Below are 24,909 nucleotides of genomic sequence, written 5' to 3' on the forward strand. Positions count from 1 at the left end.
CACCCTGAGAGCTGCATTATCCAGTTCCACCCTGGCCCTGGCTCAGACCTGCCTTCCCTGCATCTCTCCCTCTCTGGGCACACACGTAGCCTGCAGGATTGGGGCTGAGCTCATCTCTTTCCCAAAGCACCCACACAAACTTCCCAGAGGGAAGCAGATCAAGTCTCCAGCGCTCACCTCCCCTCACCTCTGGGACAGCAGCCTGAGGCCAGGGAATGCTCTGCCATGCTGGGCTCTTCTCCTCCAAGGACAAAACTCTCATAGAAACACTCCTTGGACTGTTCCCAGGACTGCATTTTCTTTCACAGGCTTTTCCCTCCACACCCTTTGGTTTGAGCTGTGGATCTCATTCCTGACTGCATTGCTAAAAGCCAGTCCCACTGTGCTGGGTGTCCCCATGGATGAGGCAGTGCACTGAGGGTGTAGTGAGGCTTCTTCCATGCTGGGAAAGGGAGCCAGGAAGCCCAGTGTCCTGCTTCACAGCCCCTCAGTGCCAGGAACATGGTCTTCCTCCTCACCCCTACTTCAAACCATCTTCCATGGAGCTAATCCTCGTGTGCCCCATGAGTATCTCACTTCCACAGACTACAGCAAGGGACAAGACACACAGGTGGGCACCGGTCAGGGAAGGAGGATGGGCAGGACCTGTGTCTCCATCCCACACCGACTCCAGGTGGGCACTGCCCAAGCCCCCCACACCCTCACCTCGTTGCTGATGGTCGAGTCCCTGTGCATCATCCTCTGGATGTGGGAGTCCAGGCTGGCCCCCGAGGAGCACTTGGCCAGGGCTGCGGCGTGGGACTCCTTCTCACGCTGCCGGACGATGGCCTCGCAGCCCAGCCACTCTGCCATCGTGTGCTCGTAGCACGCCCGGGTCTGCTCGTCAGCCTGGGACACAGGGGGACAGGGGCTGGGAATGGCTGTCCCTGGAGAGCCCCAAACCAGCCCCTCCTCTGCCCCAAGCAGCCCTGCACAGGGGGGTGCACATTCGTGTGAACTGTGGCTGGGTGGGACACAGTCACCCTTACCCTGCACAGTGCCTGACCCACAAAACGTGGCCAAAATTTGGATGGAGAAATGCCCATCCACCTCCTCCCTGCCCTTCCAAGGTGCACAAGGCACTGAACATGAGGAGCTGCACAGGCCAGCGATCAATTCCTGCTGATCCACGTGTTTGTCCCACTCCTACCTACAGCCCAGTCCAGAGTGGACATGAGGCCCAGTGGGCTCACGGGGTGGGCTCTGCAAACAGCCCCTTCCACTGGGCAGCACCAGGGCACACCAGTGAACACACTGGGCTGCTGAGCTGGCAGCACACCCTCACCAACCTCCTTCCTCTCTGCCTCCGTCATCCCAAACTGGTAATGGCCCAGCAGGAAGGGCCACACAGCCTTCCTGATCTCGTGCTGGATCCCGCCATAGTAGATCAACCGCAGCAGCTCCTGGTCCTCGTAACTCTGTGGGAAGAGCCTGGGGTCAGGGACACAGCCAGTACATTGGATGTGAAAGTGTCCCCAGCCTGGCTGTGCCACCCTTCACCACCCCGACCACCCCCAGCCCTGCTGCCCATCTGCTATAGATGATCCCTCAGAGCCCTGCCTGGGCTTAAGTAGAGCCAGAGGCTGCTGTGGGTGGGCATTTCAGCTCCCCATACCAGAGAGTGGCCCACAAAAGTCACTGAGGGCCACTGCTGTGCCTCTGACCTGGCAGCACATCAGGAGCCCACTCGGGACAGCAGAACCTGGGTGACAGACACTGCTGCAGGCAGGCTCTGAGCAGAAGCACTTTAAGGAGAGCAGTGTTCACTCCCCAGCTCCCACGTGCCAAGGATTAGGAGCCTCAGGCTCTGTGCAGCCTGGGACAGCCTGGCTGACTTCCCTCCTTGAGGAACTTGTTGACGTGTTTGACCACCTCCCCATGCTACACCCACTTCAGTGCCACTGCCCTGGGCTCCCTGAGCCCAGCAGAGCCGGTGTGTCCCCAGGGCATGGCCCTACCGAGCTGTCCTGCAGGTATCTGTGCCAGATGTCCACGGTGAGCCCCGCGCTGGCGCTGCAGGGGACGTCGGGGGACACGATGTTGTGGTTCACCAGCGCCGACAGGTGGGTTCTCACCGTGGACAGGTGTCTGCAATAGGCCAGCCCTGCAGCAGGAACACCACACCTTCAGCTGTGGAACTCCGGGGAAAACGAGGATGAAGAGCAGGAGAAAGCTCTGGTGAGGCTGGTCCCTGGGGGAGACCCCCTGCAGCCATACCCAGCCCTCAGAGCAAGGAATCTACTGGGACAGGTCCCTCATGCTGTACCCCCAGTGCTGCTGCTCACGGGGCTCCAGGCTGAGGGTCAGAGGGCAGCTGTTTGCTCCCCACCCTGAGCACGTGCAGCAGACTGGTCCCAGTTCCCCTGACCACTGCCAGCTGCCCCAGCACCACTCCCAGCGCAGAGCCCAGGATCTCATCCCTTATCCCAGCACACATCCCAAGGCGGCAGGGAGGTGACAAGTACTCACATCCATAGAAGGCCCGGGACAGGATCTGGTACTTCATGTTGTCACACAGCAGCTTCAGCGGAGCTCTGCCAACAAAAACCAGCGGGATGTGAGGAGAAGATGCTCCTGTGCATCCCCTCAGCCTGACTTTGATCCCACTGATCCAGCTTTGCCTGCAGAGATTCACCAGGGACGCTGCCCAGGTCCAGAGCAGCAATTCCTGCTGCCAGGCCATGGAGCAGCTGAGATGTCCCAGATGCAGGGACAAGCCTCACCTGAGGCACATCCCACCGACCCTGCCGTGGTCCTCAGACACTGAGCCCTGGCTCTGCTGTGCCCATTGTCCCTGTACCTCTCGTGGCTGCAGCCATTGGCCGGGCCCCCGTCGGAGGAGCCGCTCTGGGAGCAGGAGGAGCAGGAGGATTTGCGGGTGCTGGGCTGCCACATGGGGGGCAGGACAGCCCCTGGAGCATCCATCAGGTCCTGGGGCACTGCAGGAGGGCAGAGAGGAGCATCAGGTACAGCCTGGCACTGGCCTGGAGTCCGGGAGCTACAGGGGCCCAACAGAGAGCTTTGATTGGCAAATGCAGCATCCCACACTCTTCCCAAGGAGGCTCCAGCAACCAAGTAGGACCCAGCACAGGGAATGACAGCACTGGTGAGCTCAGGAGGGAGGAAAGGGAACAAAGAGCACTGATGAGACTGAACCATCGCTAATTAACCAGCTAATTCAGAAAGCTGATCTTAAACTGCTTCATGCTGTCCAAGGCAGAAACCCAACACCCAACACAGATTGCAGAGAGCAGAGCAAACAGGACTGAAATCAGCTGCTGTCCCAGGAAGAGCCGATTACTGGGAGGGAAAAGGCCCATCCCTCAAAGGATCCCCTCCAAAGTTCAGGGAAAGAAGGGAGCATCCAAATCACAAGACAGGAGATGAAGACTTGGATGAGGAGGTTGAGAGGGACAGCAGGAGCTCTGCATGTTGTCACTTGTTAATCCCTGCTTAAACTCAAAGTGCTGCTGCAAAGGCCTCAGGTCCTGCTCAGGTACCACCCACACACAGCCCAGGCCATGAGGAATAATCCTTTTTACCCCTCCTTGGAAATTAAATTGTGGTAGAAATTTCATCTTCTGGCTGGGCAAGAGTGGCCTCACTCTCCCATGGTCTCACTGACTCTCCCTGCTTGGGATAAGGAATAACTGACATTGGCAGGAAAAATACTGAATTATTCCTACGAAAGTCCCTTCCCCTCCCACTGAGCTGAAGGGTCAGTGACAGTCGGTGGTGACAGGGACAGCTCTGCAGGACCTGCCAAGTGACAACACAGGCGAGCTGAGCACCAGACCCAACCAACAGCTCATTACACTGATGCCAAGAGGTGCCCAGAGCAGCACGGAGAGCTCGGGATGTGCCAGGGAGACTCAGACACCACTTAGGGATCACCACCATCTTGCTTCCAGCTGGAATCTTCATGATCTTCCCTCTCCCAGCAGTCACAGGTGCAAGGAATGGGTGAAAAGCACCGTTAATGGCAACTAGAGACACGGAGAGAGGACAAGGGCACAAATGAAAAGGGGAGAAAGGAAGAATCTGTGGAGAAGAGAGAATGATGCAGTTGCACCCCTGGCTGGGGAGGTGCACAGGAACAGCACAGGCTGTCATGATGCCGGCTGAGGAGATGGCAGCAATTCATTTCCCAGAAAATGTGGCCCCCAGCCTGGAATTTTAACGAGTAGATCAAAAGGCAGCCACGGAAGGGAGCATCTCTATCTGCTGGTTTAGCTTCAATCAGGTTTTAATCTGACTCACTGAATTGTGTTAGTCAGCTGAAGGCAGGGAGAACCAATAATAATCCCAGTTGACATTATGGAGGAGTAACAGCGGATGTAGTTTCTCCCTCGTAGCCTCCAAAATACAGGAAAAAGGTTTCCATCAGATTTCAGGGCTTTTTTAACACACACTCCACAAGTCTTCTACCTAAAACTCATGTTTTCCCCCTTATAAAGTCACCCATGATGTCCCCAGAGGTCAGAAAATCGCTCTTGGCATCTCACAGAAGAGTGAGGACAAATGTACAGACATTTCAGCCAGGCTCAGATCATTCACCACCACACACTAAGAAGCATTTCTGGTTTGGAGAATCCAGCAGCATCCCCTCCCTTGAGTTAGGGACTGAAGACAGGTGGGTGCAGCCTGGCAGCAGCCAGAGCAGGGTGCTGTGACCTCTCCTTTATGCTGCAGAAGCCACACTTGACAGAACATCACTGGATTTAATGCAGCCTGGGGACTGCAAGAGAAGAATCAGCCCTGGGGGCTTGTGATGGCAGAAGGTGGCCCCCAAGTGACCGAGGTGAATCTTTTTACTGAAATTATGTGTAAGAGAGGTTTTTTCTGACTACTGACGCTGTTGGGCAGCTGCAGAAACAAAGCACTCAGTAGCAAGTGGAAGGTTAGAATAAAAAACACCACAGAATCATGGAATGATTGGGCTTGGAAGGGAACTTAGAGATGATGGGCAGGGACACCTCCCACTATCCCAGGTTACTCCAAGCCCCGTCCAGCCTGGCCTTGGACACTTCCAGGGATGGAGCAGCCACAGCTTCTCTGGGCACCCTGAGCCAGGGCCTCCCCACCCTCCCAGGGAGGAACGATGACATTTAGGATCAGGCAGCACTGACACAACCAGAGCCCCCTTCCCTGGAACCACCTCCTGGTTTGCCCCGTGCCCACCAGCACCGTGTTCCGACTCCTACTACCCCCCAAAGCATGCCCTGCACTCACCAAACTCCGCCTGTGTCCCGGGGTAGATGATCCTGAAAACATAATCCGTGGCTTCGTCATCTTCCTTGTCGGACGCGGACTCGGAGGAGCCCTGGGGGCTGCGCTTCCTCAGTTTGGGAAACACCTTCCCCTGGGGGAGCAGAACGTGCCCTTCACGAGACACCCCAGGCCCAACCACTCCCTTCCCGAGCTCCTGCCCCACACGCTTTGCCATGTCCGCACATTCCCTGGGCTGGATCAGCCTCTGGATCAAGTTTCCAGTGGCAGGTGAATCCATAACCCTGCTGGGCACAGCCTAAGTACAGCCCACAGAACCAAACCCTCATGGGCAGCCGTCCCACGCCACCCTCCCCAGCTCTCCAGAAGGTCTCTTTAGCTGGGTGAGGCCATGAGCTAAACCAAACCACCACATTTTAAGCCCACTTTCCTTATTAACTCTGGGAGGGGATCATTTAAAACGCAGCAGCCGCTAATGCCAGGCAGAGGATCCACACGGGAAGCCCAGCAGGAACAGGCACCCACCTTTCCCCGCTGTGACCAGAGGGGTGGATCCAGCTGACCATGGGGCAGGAGGCCGTTCTCCAGGCAGGACAGGAACTGCAGCAAGTGCCCTCCACGGGGGAAGCGCAGAGGTGGCCTCTGGATGCCATCCTGGCTCACCAGGACAACCGTGCCACCACTGTCCACTGTTGGCAACAGCGAGAGCAGACGCACCCATCAGCGAGAGAAACAGCACAGGCCGAAAGGCAGAGGGCAGGAAAGCTCAGGGAATGGAAAATAAGGATTTTCTTCCTAGTGTGGGTTCTTCTCTAAGTCCAGGATAAGACAGGCCCTGGAGAAAGCCTGCTGGGATCACCCCCTTGGAAATCAGAGCAGGGAGCACTCCCAGCCAAGCACCACAGCCAGGAGCTGGGGGAAAGATTTTCCTAGAAGCACTAGGATCACCCCGAGCTCTGGGCATCTGTCCTGCAGCCAAAGCAGAACCCTGTGCCCTCCCCAGAGGTAAGGGATCAAGTGCCAGGGTGACACAGCCCCCAGCAGCCCCGGCTCTGGCCTTACCTTGCTGGTGACAGTGCAGATACACGATCTCCTCCAGGCGAATGGTCATGGCATAATCCCAGTACACGCTGGAACAGAGTGACAGGGAAGCTGTGAGCCTCAGGGATGTGAGGGGCTCTACTGCTGCTTGTGGCAGCTCCAGATCCTGCTCCAGATACCCTGGAACCAGGCAAAGCCACAGAAAGGATGAGATCCCAGAGCAGTGATGCCAGCCTGATGAGCGACAACATCCCTCCAGAAGCAGGAACTGTCCCTGCCACCTCAGCTCAGCCAGGGCCAGTCCTGTCCCACCTGCCCTGGGTGGTTTCTCTACCCTCACACTGCTCCCAGACACAGAAAATGTGTCCATGGATCCTGGCTACTCTGGGCACCCCAAGAATCCACCAGGAGCAGCCCCAGAGCCCTAAGGAAATGTGGAGTGAGGTCCAAACCTGGGCTGCTGCTCTGCCCTGGCTCGGGGAAGTAAACCCTCACAATTTGTGGGGTTTTTTCAGAGCTCACAACACATTTGATCTCAGCTGCTTCTGTTCAAGAACTGTCTCAGCACAGGCACCTCGAGGTGTCTGAGCAAATCTAGAACATGCTGGAGAGCTGGTAGCCACCAGACAGGGCAGGGTTTCATTCCTCTGGAGAGCCCAGAGCTGCTGTCTGAGGGTGTCAATCACATCCCACTTCTTTGCAACCAAGCAAACTTCCAGATTCTGAGCAGCAGCAGCAGCCTTCACAAAAATAGTGCTTAAATAACATTAAAAACAGCTCGTGAAGGCAGTGAAGGACAGGAAGGTGTGCAAGAGTCACTCCTTGTACAGTCATACTTACTGTGCCATCTGCCTCCTCTCTTCCTTGGTCACGTCTTGACACTGGGAAATTTTTAGAGCTTAGGCTGATGCCCAAGACGAGAACTCAGAAAAGGAGTGTAGAGATGAAAACAGATTTTAGGGGAGGGTACCAGGCACAACTGAACAGCCCAGGGGCCAAGAAGAAAGGGGAGATGAAAAGAACACAGGTAAACAAAACCCGAAAAACTACAACTGACAATGAAGAGAACTGAGACCAAGTTTTGCTGAAGAAGATCTCGACTCCAGGTCAAAGCATCAGTGTCCTAAACACTCCCATTTTCCTGGAGCATCTGCTGCTGGAAAGGGATTTTGTTTCTCAGGCAAACTGGGACATGGCATGATTCTGCAAGGCCTGTGAAAGGATTGCAGGTGGCAAAGGAAAGGCCAGCAGTGCCCCAGGAGAGAAGGGCATGGCCACACTGCCTGCCAAGCCAAGGGAGCAGACTTCAGGAAGAACAAGCTCCAGGGACTCGGATAAATCCAAGGAACTCGGAATACCTACACCAGGATCACCAAAACAGCACCACCAAACAGCTGTCACCGAGCCTGATCCCCAGGGAGCTGCTCCTGCTCCCTCCCACAGATTCTCTCCCCTGCCCATGAGCTCCTCAGGTCCCCAGATGACAACAGCCAAGATAAACCTGGGAGCACTGTGTCCTGGGAGGGAGGGGAGGGTGTTCCCCTCAGAAAATCCCCCAGGGCAATTAATGAAACCCCTCTGTTCGTTTTGGAACAAGCCCCATTCCCTCACTGAGCACTTCCCAGCAGAGACACATCTCACACCACCTCCTGCCACCCTCTCCCAGCCTCCTTCCCATTCTAGGCTCAAGGATGGTGATTTTGCTCTGGGAAAACACTGATGGCTTTGCACACCAGATCCAAACTCTGGCCCAGGGGAACTTTTCCCCCCCTGCCCTGGCACACTCAGAGCCAGTCACCTCTTCTCGTAGTCCAGGTCCCCCACGGAGCCGTTCATCAGCTGGTTGGGGGTCCACTTCAGTGCCATGATGTCGGCAGTCTGGTGAAGGGACAGATATCCTGGGATTGCCTCCATGTCATCTCTCTTGGGAAAAGAAACACGGGGACAGAGTGAGCTGGAAGACGCCAGAAGCACAAAGCCCTGGAGCCCAGTCCTGGCCCCTCACACAGCCCTGCCTGCTGCCCCTGAGCCCATCCAGTCACAAACAGTAAGAAACCCACTGTGTTGCTGGAAAACCTCCTAGCAGAGACTCCAGGACACCTCACTGCCTTGGAAAAGGGCTGAGAGCAACTGCCCAGCAAGGAAAACTTAACAGCTCCACCTAGAAGCAGTTTGCATTTCATTTATTTGACTGCAAAAAGCAGGAAGGGACAGGAGAAGGAGTTTTGTGGTAAAGAATGGGCAGGGAGAGGAGTTTCTACTCAGACTGAAGCAGAGCTCTTCCACCCCACTGGGAGAATCCATATCACCAGGACCTCCACAAACACAGTCCACTCACTGTCCTCACAGATTAAAAACGTGCTTTTCTCCACCCAAAAGCAATGTGGGATAGAATGAGGTGCTGGGGAGCAGAGCAGGGTTTCAAAGCCCAGGTTTCCCAGCACAAACTCACCGGCTGCACCAGGACGTTGTTCTTGCCGTACAGGAGAGTGGCTCGGGAATTCTGGTGCAGGGACTCCACGTAGTCCCTGGCAGACAGGGACGGCCTGTCATCCATGCTGCCACTGGAATGTCTTTTCTGAATCTGCAAGAGACACACCCACAAATCTGAGGTGAGAACAGACACCCTCTGGCTTCCCAAAAGCTTCTCTTGAACCTCATTCCCTCCTCACTTATACACTTGAGAGAGTCACTACTAGAAATCTTTCCCTCAGGGTGCTCTAAGGGGATTCCTGGCTCTGTCCGAGCTCAGAGAAGCCCCAGGATTGAGTTTTGTTTGCAATGCACAGAGCAGATTCAGCTTGCTGTTCACACATGATGTTCCCAAGGGACACAGACCCTGGGATGCAGTGCCATGAGGGGCTGGCACGCCAGTGCTCTCCATGGACCATGTTCCCAGCACCTCTGCCTCAAAGACTTCCCTCATCAGAGGGCTCCACAGGCCTTTCCAAGCAAAGGGAACCCAGATCCTGTGGCTCTGGGAAGAGCACAGAGAGGTTTATCCCCCACTCACGCAGAGCGCCGGGCGCTTGGTGGGCGAGTCCTGGCGGCAGTGGGAGCTGTGGATCCGGTGCCTCTGGACCAGCTCATCCGCAGAGGGGTCTGTCCAGAAGTGGTCAGCAGTCTTCATCTTCGTGTACTCCAGGGCACAGGGCCCCACTGTGGAGAGGAACACCCCAAATGTAAGGGAGCCATCCGTGATCCCACGGCCGCAGTCACCTCCCTGATCTGCAGATCATAGTTTTGGGAGCACGGGTTTGGAAAGCAAGTAGGGAAAGTGTTACCCAATAAAGATGCAAGAATTGGTCCATCCACAGGATCCATCAGGAGAGCTTCCTTCTCGTAGTACTTACTAGAAGAAGTAAAGGACAGCAGAATGCTGGAGCACTACAAAGTTATAGACGGTGGATTTAAATCCCTGTCGTGCCCTTTGCTTTCTCTATCTCCCCTTACGGGGAGAGGGCAAGAAGCCCTAAACAGGCTATTTCTGCCAGCTGAGAAATTCCTGGGGAACAGCCACCCTCCTGCAGCACATCACAATCTCCTAACAAACCTGCCCAGGAGTGGAGACCCTCCCAGGACACCTCAGCATGCAGATCCCAGAAGGAATCAGGGCTGCATTGCCCTGACAACCCAGCCACCACCAGGGCCAGCATGGCCTGTCTGTACTTTAGGGAGTGATCACCAGCAGCAGGGTATCCATCAGAGTCCCCATGATGGGTACTGAGTGACACAGCTGGCCTGTGCCATCCAGGGACTTCCCTGGCCCACATGGATACTGTTGTTCCTCAGCCAGCAACACCCCCAGTGCCATGAAGGGGTGGGTGCTGGCAGTGATCCGGACAGGGACATGGGTGGCCTGTGCCAGCACTCACCTGCTGTTCTCCACCAGGTAGTGCACGATTTTATCCAAGACCTTTTCGAAGAGGGCTGTGCGGATCCAGAGGTGCTTGATGGCCTGAGGAGACAGGTTGGGCAACTTCGGCACCTTGCGCACGTTCTCCGGGACGCCCTGGGCTTGGTTTCGCCTTTGGAGGTACAAGACAAGAGACAACACCACCACAGGCTCATCCCTGAACTCTGAGGGAGCCCAGGGCACTCCTGCCACCAGGGGTTTGGGAGTGTTGTCTGTGGTGATGGGGGGATCCCAGAGAACTGCCTGGGACAGAGCTCTGGAGGTGCTCCCTGTGTCTATCCCACCCCCTGCTCCAGAGGGGCCACACCTGCATTTGAAACCAGACTTCACTAAATCCATTCCCCACTGTAAAGACACCCCAGAACTCTGCTCTCCCTCAGCAGAGTCCTCTAGCCCACACATCTTTCCATGGCTGAGCTCACAGGCTGAGCAGCTCATCTTAGGACAGCTTAAAATTCCTGCCCGCAGGAAGCTGCTCCATCCATCTCCCTGCTAATTGTCCAAGGATGAGTAATCCTCTCCCAAACAGCAGCTGAATTACTGCAGGTTCAAGCCCTGCACACTGAGACAGACCAAACGTGGTTCCAGCTGGCTTGGTGAACTGGTCCATAAACTGTGACAGCTCAGCAGCAACGTGCTCAGCTGTCCCTGAAGCACCAGAGCAGGCACAGAGGGAGTTAGGACTTGTCCACCCCTCCTTAAACCACAACCACAACTCAGTCTCCTAGAACAGCAACCAGTTTGGTCAAGATATAAAAAACCCAGGACAAGACTGAAGGAGCAATTCCTCCCGTCGAGGCTCAAGCTGGACCCAAACTACACCTCCCACCCCAAAACCTGAGTGAGCAGAGAGGATTGGCAGCCACAGCAGTGCCTTACGCGTTCTCAATGAGCTGCTCCAGGTCCTGCACCTTCCTGCAGAGCTCCTCTGCCAGGGGGAAGCTCTTGCCCACCTTCATGAACAGCGCTGCGATCTTGTTGCTGCGCAGGAACCCGGCCGCCCTCCGCTTCAGCCCGAACAGCACGCAGCATTCCACGGCGGCTGCAGCAGAGCACACACCATGGCATCAGAATATTCCCAGCTGGAAGGACCCACGGGGATCATCGAGTCCAACTCTTTGAGTGACTGGCCCATCGATGGAGCACACAGTTATTAGCACCACGCTCTACCCAGCTGAGCCAACCTCAGCGTTCCCTGTGGAGTCAGGCTGAGAGAGTTGGGGCTGATCAGCTTGGGGAAGAGAAGGTTGTGTGGAGACCTCACAGCACCTTCCAGGATCTGAAGGGGCTACAAGGAATCAGGAAAGGGACTGTTCATCAGGACACTTCCCACTAGACCAGGTTGCTCTAAGCCCCATCCAGCCTGGCCTTGGATACTTTCAGGGATGGGGCAACCACAAGCTCCTAAAACTCCTCTGACAGTAAATTTGAAGGCAGAGACATCCCCACCTTGGCTTCAGGAAATTCTAACCCCATCACACATGGGAATTAACAGCAAACATCACAGCCTCTCCAGGCAGGGTAATTGCTGTGCTGGGCAAACAGGCTGACACTCTCCTTGTGGGTTTCTCGTGGATTGTGGAGAAACCAGCCTCTCCCTGATGTTTTCCCTTTGGCCCAATCTGAAGGATGGGCACGGCTGGAACAGGAGGTTTCACTCCCTGTGCTGGGATGGTGCAAGTGAGGAGGAGAAAGCTCAGGAGGCAAGGACAGGCACACTAAGGGTTTCTAAAGCAGCAAGGGAAATGGGGCAGTTTTCCCCAAAAAATCTGTGTCCATACAAACATTTTTCTGAAAAACTGAAAGGAACAAAGAACCTGGGGATAAACCACAGGCAATGCCAGCAGCTCAGTCTGGCTTTGGGGACCCTCCTGGCTCAGCAGTGACTCCGTTAGCACTCAGGGACACAGGGACTTGTTAAGTTCTTGTGGAAAGCTTTGCCTGACTCTGTTTCCTGGATTCTGCCCAAAGGCACTCACCAAACCCCAGTGAGTGCCCAGACAGCCCCAGACACCATCCCTGTCCTGCCATGGTGAGGGGGGATCCCGGGAGCCGGCGATGACTCCACAGAAAGACGCGCACACGCACAGGCTCTGCCTGCAGCTCATTCCCAAAGTCCCCTGGGAAGGCTCAGGATGGATGTCTAGCACCAAACACAGACTGATTAAACAGGCTGATCAAAGCACTGGAAAATCACACGGACCCACAGTCCTCAGACCCTTGATCCAGGTCTGACAACGAGCTTCCTCTCCCTCCTCCCCGGGAAGCCGGCGCTGCCGAGCTGAGCCCACTGGATGCTGCTTCACCTCCTGCCTGGAAAGGCACACTTCCCTACAGCTGAACAGCTCCATGGAGACACGGAAAAAGGCATTCCATGCAGCTCCCAGGCTGTGAGAGGCTCATTATCTCGCCCTGCTCCGTGCTGTGCCTGAGCTCGGTGCCGAGCAGCAGCATCCGAGGGCCAGTGAGACACGGCCTGTGCTGGCAGAACAACAGATTTGGGCCAGCCCAGCCCTGCTGACTCCCAGCAGCCAGGCAAAGACTCTGCATGGACACCTGGCTTTGAAACCAGGCCCTGCACAAGGCCTCCCAAAGCCCAGAGGGCTTCACCTGCCCCAGGATTATGTGCAGCTGCAAATAAGATACAACCCAAACTGCTCCATGGCTTTGCCAGAAGATCCAACATCTCTCTCATTTTCCCTATGCTCTGTGGCTGAAATACAAGTGACAAACAGCCCCACCTGCCTGGGACTGCACCCAGGGGTGCCCATTTGGAGTGGCCTGCTCAGGCAGGTCCTGAAAGCTCAGGTACCACGGCGGGTGAGCAGCCAGGGTTGCTCCTGCCCAGCTGCGCTCCCGAGAGAGAACCTCTGTGAGTTCCCAGTGCCACCAGTTCCATTCCAAATGCCCAGCAGACAAATGGGAGCACTGGTACTCCCGCTGTGCTCAGGTCACAGGCAGCACATCCCAACTCCTGCCAGGCAGGGAGAAATCCCAAGTCCTGAATGGCCTCTGGCACATGGCATCGAGACAGAGCTGTCAGCAGCATCTGTTCCCAGTGCCACATCTGAACATGTGCAAAACACCACTGCTGGCAGAACTACATGGAAATGTGCAGCTTCCATAGGAAAAACTCTCCCCGTGCTCTACTAAATCCAGGGGTAATGGTAGGATTTTTAAATCGGATGAGTTTTGGAGCTCAGCTGTGTCACTGCTGCAAGCAGACACTGAAGAGATTCTCCTCATCCCTCAGGACATTACCTACAGCATAGCCACGTGGTGCAGGGGCCCCGTTCAGCTACACCCAGGTGAGGGGGGAACTTTGGCTGCTGGCAAAAGACTGAAGATACTCCTGAGCTGCCCAGAGCTCTGACACGATTCAAACCACTCGAGCTGAGCAGCCTTGGCTGACGTGGACACCAAACCCTGGGCTCCCACGGCCCCGCCGCCGGCTCCCCATCAGCCTCCCAGGGCAGCCTGGATGTGACAGATGCCGGCTCGTGTTTGTCTGCTCCAAACCCCCCTCAGAGCGCCACGGGGGCTGCTGCCCTTCCCTGCCAGACCACTGGCTCCATCCGGAGGGGTTTGCGCTACGTCGGCCGCGCAGAGGGCTCGGCGAGGAGGGCTCTGCTGGGAAGGCAGCTCTCTCCAGGGAAAAGGGCAGCTCTGGCAGCCAGAGCCAGGCTTGCAGCACGCTCTGCTTGGCAGGGAAAGAGGTTATTTACAAGCTCACCCAGCTCCTGGAGAGCCACAACACCGAGGAAGGTGCACGAACCGTTCCAGTGAGAGGAACAGCAGACGGAGCAGGAGGGGGACACCGGGAGCCAGGGAAAGGGCAGCAGCATCGGAAGAGGCCAGAAGGGACCAAGGAGCCCTTCGTGCCTGGATGCCTCAGCTCCCTGCTGCAGGAGCCTATAAATAATCCCAGGCTGAGAAGCCTCGTGCTGCACAGAAAAGCAGGGAATGAGTCACACCTGGAAGTCTGCTCTGCTCTTTCAATGCCACACAGAGGGAACAGGCTCCTGAGTGTCTTTGATGTGAGGGCCCAGGAGGAAAGGAGAAAGCCCAGCCTCCAGGCTCCTTTCCATAAACTCCTAGTCCATAACAGCAAAGAAAGATTTGGACTTGACAGACTTTCAGTTGAATCAACTCTCAGGGGAATTTAAAAATAAAAGATTATTTCTAGTCCTTCCTCAATGGCTGCACACACTGCCACCACCCCTCCCTCTTTTGACATATCCTTGTATATTTTAAGCACAAAGACCTCAGGGACTCCGACCTCTGCCAGAACAATCCATCCTCTGGCACTCCCCAGTGCCCCAGCCCAAGGTCCTGGAGCTGGAGCATGTCCCCAGGAATGACTGGTTCCCAGGAATGGCACATGGCACAGCCCGGGCAGGGAGTGCCCAGCACCAAAAGCCCCAATCCAGGCCAGCATCGGAGACTCACCACAGAAGGAGATGATGTGGCTGCTGTCCTCATGCACGAATTTCCTTGTCACAGCCTCCTCCATGATCTGCTTCACCTGCAGGACAGAGGCAGTTAGGGAAACTTCAGCCATGGAGCAGAGTGAGGAGTCCTGCAGTGGGGTGGGTGCACAGGAACCTCCTCTGCTCCCAGGTTTCCCCAGCTGCACAGGAGGTCTCATGGAGGATGCAGCTCTGCCTGCTGAGCATTGCCAGCTATTTCAAAAAGTCAGGTATAAAAAAAGGGCTGCTTCATTTTTGAGAAACTTCACAGTAGGAAAATGATGAGCCGAGAATTAACTGAGGGATCTGAGCAGCATTTAGATGAAAGTCATCTCATAAAGGTAGCTAAATCTCAGATTTAAGGCTTTTACAGCATTGTTCTGTTCTCTCATTTTGTTTGACAAATTTCCTGTGACACAGCTGTCCCAAATGACTGCAACTATCCATCAGTGCCTAATTCAGCGATCACCTGGCACCAGCTGTGCCCAGGAATTCCATTTGCACAGCAGTGCCAGCAGCTCTGCCCTCTCTGACTCTCGACTGGCACTCAGCTGATCCAGGGGAAGCTGTCACTTAGTGCTCATCAGGGGCACGATTAGGGGACAAAAACAAACAGGACTCCACATAAATTAGGAGGGTAATTCTTTGCAGGGAGCAGATGGGAGGTCAGACCTGGCAGGTCAGGTCTGGCAGCACAGTGGTCACTTCCATCCCCAGCTGCCACTCTCCCTAATCCTGCTGCAACCAGCCAGAGTCCAGCTGAATCTTTGCTCCTTAAACATTCAGTTCCCAACCACTTTTCCTTTCAAACACAGCTGCCAGCATGCCTGGATCTCATCTCCCAGTGCCTCTGTAACATCTTGATTTTGGAAAACACAGGGGAAAGTGTTCCCAGTGCAGAGCTGAGGGTCAAGACTCGGCCAAGCAAACCTTGCATGAATGGGAGACCTTTAATGGCATCATTTGGGGAATTAATCCCCTTTGCAAGGTATAATCAAAGTTATGCATGGCTGACAGCTCAATAAAGGAAACCCTGAGTCTGGATTAAGACAAGAGTCCTCTCCGAGCCAAGAGCTGCTCTGTGTCAGAGCCATCAGGTGAGATCCCAGCACTGCTCCCTGCTCAGTGACTAACGGAGCACTGAGACTTCCCTGGATGCCTCGGATGAGCTGGTACTGAGTCAGGAAGTCACAGCAAGGAATGTCACCGAGATGTGGAGCTCGGGACTGGAGGTGGCTGGGAAATTCCTCTTGGCACAACGTGATCCAGCTCCTGCACCTCCCACATCGCCCACACCCCAACCCCACGCTCAGAGCGGTGACTCCACCTGCAGGAACACCCCGGGGACCAGGAGAAAGCTCCATCTTCCACCCCAGTGCTTTGTTGTGTCCCAAAACTGCAGCTGGCCCTGGTCAGGGCACCTCCTGGTGCTCCTTTACTCCTTACCTCCCACCTACAGTTTTCCCCTTGTCCCGGTGCCCTGTGCTGGGCACCAGGGAAGGGGCAGCTGCAATCCTCACTCAGGGCTCCCTGTTCCAGCAACTTTTTATTTTACACTTCAGCAACAGAAACGGGGACAGAGCAAGTCCCAGCAAGAGGAGAGGAGCCTCTGTCTCCCACACATCCCTCAACCTTGGCTGCAGGGGTGGATCAGGGATGGGAAGCACCACACACCTCAGGTCCACCAGTGCCCAGGTGCTCCCCAGAGCCACCCCTTTTCCTCCACCTGGAATTCCACGTCACCAAAGACATTCTGGAAGCCTGCCCAGCTCAGGAGCTATCCCTGACCACCCCTGGGAGCAGCCCTGGAAGGGAGGTTCACATCTTGGGGCCCTCAGGGATTCCCTGAAATTTGGCTCTCCCAGCTGGCTGAGCCACCCTTGTCCAGGTGGCTCCTAACCCTTGCCCAGGCAGGCTGAGCTTCCTCTGTCAGCAGGGCACAGCACTTCTCTCTCACACATCCAGCTGATCTCCCAGAAAATGATGACACACAGATATTAAATGCACACTCGTGCCAGCACTGGTGGTATCAGGATTTTAACCCCCCTCCCCCAAATACACCTGAGAATCAACGTGCAGAGTTATGTCTTTACCAGCTTCTGATTCAATCAGGAAATATTCCAATATAAGCAGCACATTCAAATATTTGTTTGAAATTTCAATATATTGACACGATGCCACAGGGCCTTCCCCAGGCCAGTGACCATCTGCCTGTCCAGGGCCTGGGGAGCATCCAGGACAGCAGGAGCCAGCTCTGACCAGGCATTTCAGTGCCAACACTGCACAAACCACCTGCACGCTCGAGGCACAAGCAAAACACCTTCCAAGAGACACAGTTTAGTGGAAAATTACTCATTAAAAGTAAAAAAAAAAAGAAAATGCACTACACTGACTGAGGTTGTAACGCTAAAAATAAATCAAGGAAGTCTAAAGGACTGGAAGTGGAAAGGGCACTGCAACAAGGGCACTCACCTGGCATGTGACAAATACAAACACCAGCCCAGGAGGTAGAAGACAGACAGACAGACATGGCCTTGTAACAGAAAACATGGGATATCTTGGAATCCTGGAATGGTTTGGGTTGGAAGGGACCTTAAAGCTCATCTCATTCCACCCCCCTGCCACGGGCACGGACACCTTCCACAATCCCAGGGTGCTCCAAGCCCCATCCAATGTGGCCTTGGACACTTCCAGGGAACAGAATCAACACTTCCAGGGAACAGAGCTCAGAGATCCCAACTTTCTCTAAGCACCAAGAAAATTTTCCAACAAAACCATCTTAACGTTTGCCCAAACAGACACAGCTGGCATCTCTAGGACAGCTCCAAGCCAGAGAACCCCAAAACTCCTGAGAGATCTCCTGTGCTGTTGTCTGCAGACCCCAAAGGACTCTCCCACTCAGAGCAGCCCCTCCACAGCCAGCTGGGATCACCACCACCACAGCTGGGATCTGCCACGTGCTCCCAGATCCTCTGGGAGCTTCTGACACCCCGGGAACATCGGCTCAGCCGAGCTTGGCTCCCTCCACAGAGAAGACTTGAACAGCCTCTGAATGTGCTGCATTCCAGCATTTTAATGCTAATTCTCAGATTGTAGCCAGAACAATCCCAACAGATGAAGCTGCCCACTCTGGAGCTCATGCCAGCCTAGGGAAATGAGATGTTTGCTCTTCTTTTATTAGAAAGGAAATTAAAACAGCAACTAATAATTTAGCTGTAGGTAAACTTGGGAGGAATCTCACCAAGAATTCCACAGCAGTACCAACAAACCCCTGGCTCCAGCTGTGAGCACAGGACAAGTCCCCCTGGAAAGTGAAATCAAACCCTCACCTGTCCAACAACCCCAGACCCCAGGGAGGGATGAAGGCTTAGACCTCTCTGCTACAAAATTCCCAGGGATATGCATCATCCAAAGCCCATCTTTCCTGTCACCCAGTCCTGTTGTCATTTACACTGCTGGAACAAGCCAAATATTATCACAGCCACCACCGAGGTGCAGGGACAAGGAGCAAGCCAAGAACTCCAGGTTTAATTAGTCCAAGGCAATATTGGCTCACAACTGTTTTACCTGGCCAGGTTTTTCCCTAGAGAACCCGTACTCTGCATTATCCAGGGATGTTTGCAGTCTCTATTTTCCTGCCATGCCTCTTGCAAAGCCTTTCACTGGTTATTAAAGCATTTCTATGGAAGCACAACACCTCCTGTCTATTGGCCATGCTGGAAACTCCGTGGAATTGTTTACAGCAAGCCAGATGCAAACAGAGTCCCCAGGGAGATCCTTTTCCCAGTCCTGTTCCAGGGTCAAGCTCGCTCACGTTGCCACAGGCTGAGGGCAGCTGCTCCCAGGAACAGGCCTGCTCACCAGATCCAGCACCAAAAAACATCTGGACGAGCAAAAAATGTGGCCCAGCAGCCACACACTGGAGCTAAAGCCATGGGAGAGCATCCCATCCCAAACCCAAAGGATTTACAGCAAAAAATAGAGGTGAAGATGGAGATGTCTCCTGCTCCCTCTGAACATCCACCTCTACACGGGGTGTCAGATTGGGCGGATGAGATGCTGCAGGACCAGAGCCAGGAAGCTGCACTGCCTGTATCCCCTCGGAATCACAGAATTCATCACAGAATCATGGAATTGTTGAGGTTGGAAAAGACCTCCAAGATCACTGAGCCCAACCATTCACCCAGCACTTCCAGGTTCACTGTCCCTGTTCAATCCACCTGGCCCAGGAGAACCATCAAGCCCACCAAACAAACAAACAACCAGCAACAAAAAAACTTTAAAAAAACCCCCAACCCATTGATGAAAGAGGCTTTAAACCTGGTTTGCTTTTGTACATTTGCTTTTCAAATTCTTTTCCAAGCTGCGGTTTTCTCGTTCTCATCACGGTCTTTAAGTGCTGCTTTGATTATGCGCTTGCAGTTAATTCTTGCACTTAAAAAATCCAATTTTCCGTGTCAGTTTTGGTGCAACGAGTGCACGTGGGCATTTCTTGCTGTAGTCTGAGCTCTCCTGTAATTGCTTCTCCCAACCAAGGTCTCTTTCCAGGAGAAAGCTCCACAGGAAGCAGCTCCCCATGCTCTGGAGCTGTGTCCATGGAGCACTGCAGCTCTGTCATTTCCCAGGTGTTTCAAAATGCTGAAGGATCACTGAGATGCAATATTAGGACATCCCCAGGAAGGGTTGTATTTGCAAGGACAAACAGACAGGGGAATATTTCCCAGCAGGAATGTGAGCCTGGCTTTGCTGGATGTACCAAAGGTGTCCAAAGCAAAGCAAGTGGAAAATCTCTGCTTGGCTCCAGGACATTATTCCAAACCCCCACTCCTTCTGGTGCCCACAGGAGTCTCTGTGTGTGGGGAATGGTGGATGGAAATCCTGGGATATCCAATCACACGGCCAATGCTGGAGCTAAAGCCACTTTTTAAGCTAAAGCAGAAGTTCTCAGACTGAAACCTCTCACCAGCCAGCTTCACCTTCTCATTTGAAAATGAAATCTCTGCCTGTTGCCTGTCTCATTGCTACCACACCCTTTTTTAGCAGACTTGTTGACAAAATTCACGTTTTCCAACTCGACGCTGCAGGATTTCCTGTTTCTCCTGCCTTACCACGTTCCTCATCTTTCCAGCAACAAACACCCAGATGATCCCAAAAGCAGGCGCCAGACAGACTGTTCAGCACCACCACGAGCTGCAGCCACGCTCTGCCACTTCTTCAAGAGTTTACAGGCTGACCACTAAAAAAAAGCCCAATTAATTGTGCTCGGATCAGTTAAAACACAGAGCACGTGCACCATTTATACCCAGAGACCTCAGGGCTCTCGCCACACGTTTTGGTGGCCCCTGGCATGAGGGGACACCACAGGGACACCTCTGATGGCACCAGACACTTGTCTTGAAAGCCATTTGGCAGCTCCCTATTCTTCCTGCCACAGAAACATCGATCACACTCCTGCCCACGGAGACCTTTGGCTTTTCTAAAAGTCTTACTTAATTATTTATCACCACTTGCTGAATAAAACATGGCACCTCCTGCAGCTGAGGGATCCTCCACGTGACACACAGGAGGGATTTCCAGGCCAGCCCTTCCCCAGGAACCACATGTGCTCACAGCTGGGGACTGGGATGAGGCTCCTTGGGGGATAAGGGAGGAGAAGAACTCTGAATGCTTGTGCAGCTTGCTGGAAAATGAATTTAAAATACATTAGTGGAAGGATCCATAATGTAACATCACACCCTGGCGGGACACAGGGGCATCCCAGCCATGTGTATTTACTGAGGGTGTTTTGCACCAGACTTTCTTCACAGGGCTTCAACTTTTGGCCAAAAATCCGTGCTTGCAACTCTAATCTAAGCTGCCTAAGATCACGTTATAGCTGGTTCTATTCCTGTTGTGCTTGTCAAACGCACATTTCCACGCCATCTGTGGGCACTGCTGGCACTGCTCGCTGTAAATGCTCAATACAGACATTTAAGGAAACATTTAAGGAAAACTTTAGTCATTTCTGTGTTTCCAGCAGCCGACCTCGAAGCCGGGTTCTGTTCTCAGCACATCCCAAAGCCCCTGGTTTTCCCAGGTAGTGATGTTGCCCTGACGAGGCTTTTGGATTCACTGAAATGTGGTGAAGGATGATACTGAAACCAGCTTCCAGCTCCAAATCGCCCCGAAGTCCTGAATCTGTGCAAAGCCAGGTATTTCCATGGCAACAGCCAGGACGCCAGGAGGGAGGAGGGGGAGGATATTTTGGCAGCAGAGGACAAAGGGTCCTCCCGGCACAGGGAAGGTGTGAGGAAGGGGGAAAGCAGCACAAAACCTGCTCCGGGGATGACAGCTCAAGCCAGGGGTTTCTGGAGCACCAGAGCTCTTGTGCAAAGCCCTGCTTTTACATCGAAGAGGAGAGGAAATGGTCCCCAGTGATCAGTGCTGCTCTTCAGAGCAGATCGATGCAGGCAATCGAGAAATGCTGCATTAAGGGCCCTCTGTTCTCTCTTGATACAGAAACATCTGAAAAAGGCTGCCCTGGGTGCTTGAGAGACATCAGAGGGTCCCTCTGCCAACAGCAGCTTTCATCACCAACCTGCAGCTCATCATCCTCATCCTTATCTTGCCTGAACACTTTTGACAGCTACACAAAGGCCTTTTCCCTTTTTTTTTTTAATAAACTGGCCTCGAGAACACTTAAAGCTCTCAACATTAATTTTTCAAATCCTAGTAGCATTAAATTAATTTACAATTTTCTACCCATCCAGAATGAAATAGCTGGCACTGACGCCTCCAATCTGATATTTTGGAACGGCGGGCACACAGAAAAACAAACCCAAGCTGCAAAAACACTGCTCTTACCAGTCATTTGTGTTACTTAGCCACAAACCAGGCAACATGGCTGCAAAGCAGGGGCTTCTCTGAAAGGGTGGGAGGAAGAGACTGACTGTTGTTCCCATGACACATGATGAAGGAATTAGTCAACAGCCACACAGTGACAACCATTCCAGCTACTGAAAAACAAACAATATATCTGGTAGAAGACAAGCAGGCTGTGGCCAACCCCAATTTCTAAAAGAACTCTAAGAGCAGGCAGCAAAATGTTCAATCCAGGTTTGATAGCTACCGAGGAACAAAGACTCAGAGCTGCCTCCTGAGTGGCAAGTTAAACATAAACTAAGTTTTTGCAGAAGAACAACCAAGACGACTGTTTGCTTTCATACACTGTTCAGCTTTTCACTCAGCTCACGCTCCAGGGACACGTGTGCAGGTGGATTGCACAGGTAACACCTGCTTCCCTCCCTCTGTGCCGTGAGGCTGCCTGGAGGGAGCTAAAAACACCTCAGGATTCTCCTCTATTAAAAACCAAACTTGTAAAAGAAGGGGAGGAGCACAGTTTGGAAGGGGAGTACTTCTAGCTGGAAACACAAAACCTGGGTATTTCAGGCTCTGGGTTTGTAAAGAAGGCTCATTCCATCTGATAAAAGCTCTGAAAAAAATCAGAAAATGTTGGTCATGCTGCTTACCCTGCACAACAGGACACAAGATGCCTCCTGTGTCAGACCTCACTCCTTCCCTTGCAGCCTGCTGACAAACAGTCCATTTTGCAGCTTCCAGGGTTGGTTTGATTTATTATGACCATATGGGGCAGGGGGGAGGAAGAAGATGGTGACAGATAACACAGCTCATCTCACCCTGCACATCCACTGCAGCACAGGACTTCTCCAGAATCCAGTGCCTTAACCATGGCAACAGCCAAATACTGAGGGCTGCTCAGTGCCCTGGCTAATTCCAGTTTACTGTCTCTGTCCCTGCTCGGATCAGACCTTCCTCCCAGTGTTTGCCTCGCTCAGTTATGGCCCTGGGTGACAGATGTGCCACAGCTCCCCAAGGACAGCCCTGGCTGTCCCTGCTCTCAGCTGGGCTCACCTGCACCGAGGGCCCTGGCAGCTCACACAGAGCCCTGGCTGGAGCAAAACCAGGCGTGGTCTCATGAAATGAGAATAATACAGGTTTGAGAAAGGTTAAAAATCTGGGAGTGGGGAAAAAAACCCAGGAGATTTCTGCAGCTGGCCCTTTCTACTGCTCCTTGCAGTCTGCACAAGCTCCTGACTCAACCTGAGGTCAGCCTAGAAAAGGAAGGAAAACCAAAAGCATGAGCAAAGCGGGCCTAAAGAGCAGGGAGCAACAGGCACAAGAATGCCCACCTGCTTCCAGTCTCAGGGATGGCACTAAATAATTAACTCCACAACCTACAGGATCACGTTTCCCAAGGTTTTTAATTCCCACCAGAGCAAAGCCCAGGTGGAGAGCACAGGTCCTCTATGGAATTCCCCCACCTGTGTGGCTGTGCACCCACAGCCCCCTTGCTGGACCCAACCCCTGTCCAGGCTCAGAGCTTCCAGTGGGAGTGGAAGGGCACGTGGAAGGCAAATCCCAAGGGAATGGCAACCACCTGGTACCTGCACAGGCAGGGAACCCACATCCACACCAACATCCCGAACAATGGGACCACCAGGACAAAGCCTCTGCTCTGTGTCAGCTCTAAGGGGCTGCTGGAGAGGTCCTGGAGTGTGCCAAACACCCAGGTCACAGCACCATGGTGGCACTTCACCAGGGCAGGAGGGCTTCCCCCGTGCACCCCTTTCCTCCCTCAGGCTTTACTCGCATTCACCAAACCCACATTATCTGCCCAAAAGCCAGCAGAAGGGCACGGCACAACCGCAGCTCTGCTCCCGGAGGTACCAGCTCCACTTTCCCCCAGCACACGGCCCCAGGAGGGAGCAAAGCCGGGCACTGAGGGCCAGCACGGCAGAGGCTCTGGGGGAAGCTCCGGGCCGGCAGCAGCCCTGGCTCCCACCCTGCAGCAGCCGTCTCTGCACTCAGGAGCTGCCACAGACAGTAATAATGAGATAGCAGCTCTATCCACAACGCTAAATAAATGTCATACCCTTTTCCTGGTTTAATAGCTGTTGCTGAGGCAACCAGTGGTATTCCTTAGCACCACACCCGGCACAGCATTAAAGGTGGGAAGTGGTCTGGATGGGCAGCGCAGTCACCCTCCCCAGACCCACCACCCACGGGTCTGCTTCTCCCGGCTCCAAGCTGTGTCTTCCATTCCCCGGGAGCCTGTAAACTGGATAGCGAGATGCTCGTAAGAGCAGAAACAAAACACCACACATCCCCCCACACCCTCCGACATCCCGGGAGGTGACCTGCAGGGACAGAGCGTGGGTAGGACAGGACAGCAGCTCCCGGTGACCCAGCGCTTCACCACCCGGCACGACTCAGCTCCGTGACTCGATGGACCGTCTACTCAGGTGTAACACACGGGATAAACACGGAGCTCGAGGCAGCTCAACATAAAACACCGTACAAACTAATAAAGATGCCTGAGAAGAGGAAGCAGAGCGAGAACGCCATCACCCTGCACTGGCCACACACATTTGGGCCCCCCCTTTTCCTGCCCGGGGTCCCCAGCACCCGCTGCCCCCCGCCCTGCCAAGGAGCGCCGTGCTGCGGGAGGGCTCGTCCCATCCCCGCTCCCAAGGGAAGGATGCAGCACCGGGAGTCGCCCCTTTTTCCCTGCGGAAAATCCCAAGTTGTGGTGTGCTCTGCCCCCAGCCAGAGGCGATTTTCCAAGGATGCGGGGCGCTGGGATGCCGGGCACTGGCGCTGCAGGGATGCTCCTCCGCCCCCCCGGGACCCGCAACCGCGCCCGGGTGGGCTCTCGGCCGGGAGGGCTCTCGGCCCCGCTCCGGGCTGGTTTCTTTGGGGGCTCTTAAACCCGCGGTAGCAGCAGCCGGATGCCACGGGCGAGCGGGCCCGGGGCTCCCCCCGGGCAGAAGCCGCCGCAGCCGCCGCTCCCCGCGGGCACCGGGCCGGGGCTGCTCCCGGGGGTCCCGCACCCACCTCCTTCTTGACGGTGCGCAGCAGCCGCTGCCGGGTCTCCGCTTCTGCGGGGAGAAGGGGGGAGAAGAGACCCATTAGTGCGGCCCTGCCCCGCCACCCCCAGTCCCGGTGCCGGTCCCCGGTCGCGGTCCCCGCCCGCCGTACCCGCCGGGGCCGCCGCCATGGCCGCGCTCGCTCCGCAGCGCCCGCAGACTGCCGGGCACCGGGCCGGGCCCGCCGGGCCGCACCGCCCCCCGCCCCGCCGGGGAGGGGCCGCCGCCGCCGCCAATCCGCGACCGGCACCGGTACCCCCGGTACCGGTACCCCCGGCACCCCCAGCAC

General features: G+C 54.7%; 1 protein-coding gene across 3 annotated transcripts in view; it reads right to left on the reverse strand.

The window, feature by feature from the left end:
* SGSM1 (small G protein signaling modulator 1) overlaps positions 1–24,766 on the reverse strand; it is a 36,574-nt gene extending 11,808 nt beyond the window's left edge. Inside the window, exons 1-18 of one of the 3 annotated variants that reach the window (XM_042034781.1) lie at positions 24,733–24,766; positions 24,589–24,632; positions 14,675–14,750; positions 11,105–11,267; positions 10,185–10,337; positions 9,594–9,661; positions 9,323–9,468; positions 8,762–8,893; positions 8,108–8,232; positions 6,331–6,398; positions 5,794–5,957; positions 5,272–5,401; positions 3,855–4,025; positions 2,840–2,978; positions 2,509–2,573; positions 1,998–2,143; positions 1,329–1,457; positions 706–888 (exon numbers count right to left, since the gene is read on the reverse strand). In XM_042034781.1, coding sequence (XP_041890715.1) covers positions 706–888; positions 1,329–1,457; positions 1,998–2,143; positions 2,509–2,573; positions 2,840–2,978; positions 3,855–4,025; positions 5,272–5,401; positions 5,794–5,957; positions 6,331–6,398; positions 8,108–8,232; positions 8,762–8,893; positions 9,323–9,468; positions 9,594–9,661; positions 10,185–10,337; positions 11,105–11,267; positions 14,675–14,750; positions 24,589–24,632; positions 24,733–24,751 — 2,121 coding nt within the window. In that variant the 5' untranslated portion in view covers positions 24,752–24,766. Of the gene's footprint in view, positions 1–705; positions 889–1,328; positions 1,458–1,997; positions 2,144–2,508; positions 2,574–2,839; positions 2,979–3,854; positions 4,026–5,271; positions 5,402–5,793; positions 5,958–6,330; positions 6,399–8,107; positions 8,233–8,761; positions 8,894–9,322; positions 9,469–9,593; positions 9,662–10,184; positions 10,338–11,104; positions 11,268–14,674; positions 14,751–23,626; positions 23,985–24,588; positions 24,633–24,732 lie in introns of those variants that run through there. The other 2 variants (XM_042034783.1, XM_042034782.1) reach the window with 2 other exon arrangements.
* Between the last annotated feature and the right edge of the window lie 143 nt (positions 24,767–24,909).

This window comes from Corvus kubaryi, unplaced genomic scaffold (genome assembly GCF_017639235.1).
Source record: "Corvus kubaryi isolate FWS band 111438036 unplaced genomic scaffold, C.kubaryi_AGA036_p1.0 37382, whole genome shotgun sequence".
NCBI classification, from domain to species: Eukaryota; Metazoa; Chordata; class Aves; order Passeriformes; family Corvidae; genus Corvus; species Corvus kubaryi.